The 4275-nt window shown below is 41.6% G+C and overlaps 1 gene segment (V, D, J or C); it reads left to right on the top strand.

Moving 5' to 3' along the window:
* Positions 1-613: 613 nt before the first annotated feature.
* Positions 614-1180, top strand: LOC105001808. The segment is given in 2 exon segments: positions 614-677; positions 846-1180. Coding segments are annotated over 2 exon segments (399 nt in total).
* The last annotated feature ends 3095 nt before the right edge of the window (positions 1181-4275 follow it).

Raw genomic sequence — 4275 nt, 5'->3', positions numbered from 1 at the left:
CAATCCTGGGTGTTCATTGGAAGGACTGATGTTGAAGCTGAAACTCCAATACTTTGGCCACCTGGTACAAAGAGCTGACTCATTTGAAGAGACCCTGATGCTGGGAAAGATTGAGGGCAGGAGGAGAAGAGGATGACAGAGGATGAGATGGTTAGATGGCATCACCTACTCGATGGTCATGGGTTTGGGTGGACTCCGGCAGTTGGTGATGGACAGGGAGGCCTGGCATGCTGCGGTTCATGGGGTCACAAAGAGTCAGACATGACTGAGTGACTGAACTGAACTGAATTGAGATTACTTCAATCTGAGACATAATTTGTTTGACATTTGCTGTATTTATGCATGTCCCTCATAGGCACAGCTATGAAAGGACATTTAACCAGAGTTCAGTAGTTAGAGATGTGACCACCAGATGGTGGTGCACCTCTGCTGATCAGAACATGTGGAGGGTTCATGTGAGTGGGTTCTGAATGCATAGGCTTAGGGCAGAAGTAGAGCCTTTTTCTTATTGGCTGGGTAGACAATGAAATAAACCACTAGAGAAAAGAAGGGATCACTTGGTAACAGAAGCAGGTCTCCTGGTTGGAGACTGCAGGTCCACAATTGATCCTAAATGGGAAAAACAATGAAGACACCCATTGAAGCTTTAATCACGTTCATATGGCTGCAGCTGGACTGTGAGTTGAGGGTTTAAGGGAAACAGACTATATTAGTAGATATTTGTTAGACACCGAGACTGACTTTATTCAGGTTTCTTCTAGTTATTGTAGAAAAGGGAAAGTAAATTGTGGAACTTAATAATCTGACAACCCTTCTCTTTCTTCTGACTTCTACTTTCTCCATAGGTGTCAGCCTTGGAAACGAGGTGGAGCAGAGTCCTTCTACCCTGAGTGTCCAGGAGGGAAACAGCTCTGTTATCACCTGCACTTATAAAGACACAGCTTCAGACTACTTCCCTTGGTATAAACAAGAACCTGGGAAAGGTCCCCAGCTCCTTATAGCTATTCGTTCAAATATGGGTGAAAAAAAAGACCAGAGACTGACTGTTTTATTGAATAAGAACACCAAACATCTCTCCCTGCACATCACAACCATCCAACCTGGAGACTCAGCTGTCTACTTCTGTGCAGCAAGGACACAGTGCTTCCCAGGCCCTCGCTACCTGTACTCATACTTGTGACTGGGGCAGCCCCCTTCCTTTGGTGCAACCTTCAAAGTAGCATTTGTCATATTGTGCATCTGCAAGTGGAAACTGATGTGTTAGACAAGCATAGAATCAGAAGGTTAGGTTCAAGATGACCCAGAAAGTATGACACATTTTATGGATAATTGCTGCTTACTAAATTCTTGAAGGAAGTTAGCATTGTTTTGTTTTGAAATTGTAAGATTGCCTTTACATTTGCCACTCACACTCCTTTTCTATAAATAACCTCTTGGTATCAATTCACAATCCTTATTATGAATGGGGTTTTTTAATTCTGTGTTTTGAAAACAGCATTTATTATTTTTCTGATTATATATTGCATGGTAATTATAGGGAAATGTGTGATATCCAATAAATATGATATTGATAATTCTGCAATCACATAATATTGTGAATATTCAGCTTACCTTTTTAAAGAATTATTGTTACAATAGGCTTATAATGTTTTTCACTTACTATTATATGTTGAATTGAGCATTCACCATTCACATAGTTGATTATCAGTAGATGTTTGTTAAAGAAATAAGAAAGGGTGACTCCTGCAATGCAGGAGACCCTGGTTCAATTCCTGGGTTGGGAAGATCTGCTGGAGAAAAGGTAGGCTACCCACTGCAGTATTCTTGGGCTTTGCTTGTGGCTCAGCTAGTGAAGAATCCACCTGCAATGTGGGGGAGCTGGGTTCAATCCCTGGGTTGAGAAGATCCCCTGGAGAAGGGAAAGGCTACGCGCTCCAGTATTGTGGCCTGGAGAATTCCATGGGCTGTATAGTCCATGGGGTCACAAAGAGTCAAACATGATGAGCAACTTTCACTTTAACAGGCATACATGAAATGTGAACTGTGTTAAAAATCTATAACTACCACTGTAAGTATACTTTTTGCAATTTAATGTATCCAAGATAGACCCACAAGTTCAGCTACTTCGTTAATTTCGTTTTTGCTAATGATTGGTTTAAAAAGGAGTTTAGAATAGTTATTGCATAGACAGCCTGGTATTGTTTCTTTTCAATATTTAAGATAAGATTATTTTAAAGCACATTAATTCACATTTGGTATGAGAGTGTTAAAAAAATCTGTTCAGGACATGAAGGTATTTTGAATAGCAGAGGTGCTATCAGGAGAACCTTTCACTGAGAAGGGTAACAAAGTTGAATAACCTGAGGGGAAATTAATATTTTATATTAGTCAACTGATTAGTAGAAAAAGGTTGGGGGTTTTGTAGAAAAAGGTTGGAGAACAATTTGTGCTATGTCTGGTACTATCAGATTTAATGGAGATTCCAGGGCAGGATCTGAAAGCACTTCAACCAGTTTAGCTAAGGCTGTAATTACTTTGAGATAAGAAGGTAAGTTTCTGTTCAACTTCAAGGGGTAGGCCACTGTAGGTAACAGCTCTCTGCTGTTTGCCATTGTCGACTACAAAGATGCATAACGTGAGAGGTGAGAGCTAAGTTTTACTTGGGGCAAAATGAGGACTGCAGCCGGGGAGACCGAAGCTCAGATAGCTCTGAGAGACTGCTCCAAGAGGTAGAGGGGGAAAGTCAATATTTAAGATTTTGGTGAAGGGGGAATTCAATGCAATCAAGTGCTTACTTTACAAAAGATTTTCTGCTAGTCACAAGGAGCTGACGTCACCATGAAGGGATTTAGTGCGTTTCTAGATATGAAGAGATGCAAGGATTGGGATCATGAAATCAGTTCCTGAAAATATCTAACCATGTAAAGACCTGTTTCACCAGTTTCCCTGGAGCACAGAGTGCCTCACTCTCCACCCTGCACTCCCCTCAACGAGTGTTGAAGGTCAGCAGCTGCAGCAGCACAGGGTTCAGTTTCTGCAGAGGCAGAAGACAGATGCCCTTGCTGTTGGTCAGTGGCTGGCAAATACTCTTGGCAAGTGCCAGTTTGTAGTTGACACCATGTTGTTTAGTAATATCCTTAGGCATGGCTTTCCTTTTACATTCTTACACAAATATTATGATCAGTAGTGGTCTTATTTATGATCAACTGTCTTATGGAGATCTCTTGTGGTATATTCCCTTAGAACTAGGTGCACAGAATATAGAGGCTTTGTGTGGCTTTTGGGGGCTTCTCTGGTGGCTCAGATGGTCAAGAATCTGCCTACATTGCTGGAGACCTGGGTTAAATCCTGGGGTTGGAAAGATCCAGTATTCCTGCCTGGAGAATGCCATGGACAGAGGAGCCTGGCAGGTCTGGGGTCGCAAAGAGTCAGACCTGACTGAGAGGGTTCCAATTGAATTAATCGGAACAATATAAATTCAAAGGTTTGATAACCCGATGACCAAAATCTAGCATTTATTTGCCCTCTCTGAACAGACCTGGGCTGTCAGAACAAATAGAGAAGAGAAAGGGACCACTGTGACAGGACTCCATATCTGCGAGATACATCCTAGCCTTCTGCAAAGGGAGATTATCTTTTCTCCTACTATTAAGTCCCAAATTAGATAACTGAACAGATGTTGTGGTGAAGAATTATAGTGATTGCTATATTGATATGTAGGCTGAGAAAGCTGCAGTAATTAACACAAACAGATTTTTCTTCTTTTCATAAAGCAATTTATTTTCTACCTTAAGTGAAAGAAATCATATGTAGGTATGAGGATAAATGATCATTATATCTTATGTTGTTTCCATAATCCATTACATGCAGTATCTTAAAACAAGTTTCATCATAGATACAACAGCTGAACACAGTAGTTAGTCAAATTATCACTCTTCCTTTTGATATCAAATTTGACTTGTGTTTATTTTCAGATGTAATTGGTATCAACTGAAAATGGGTTTGGGTGGACTCCGGGAGTTGGTGATGGATAGGGAGGCCTGGCGTGCTGCGGTTCATGGGGTTGCAGAGTCAGGCACGACTGAGCGACTGACTGAACTGAACTGAAGAGCTGGTTAATGCAAAAGGAAGTTTGGGGTGAGTGAGACACTCTCCTGGTCCATAGAGAAGTTGACATGAGCCACAGTAACTTGCTACTCCAGGAAACCCCTGTTTCCTGTTGTGGGGCAGCAGCAGCACATGCCCAGCAACTCTTCCCTCACCCTGTCAGGCTCA

The sequence above is a fragment of the Bison bison genome, unplaced genomic scaffold (genome assembly GCF_000754665.1).
Source record: "Bison bison bison isolate TAMUID 2011002044 unplaced genomic scaffold, Bison_UMD1.0 scf7180017855187, whole genome shotgun sequence".
NCBI classification, from domain to species: domain Eukaryota; kingdom Metazoa; phylum Chordata; class Mammalia; order Artiodactyla; family Bovidae; genus Bison; species Bison bison.
This window is presented reverse-complemented; position numbering and strand designations above follow the sequence as displayed.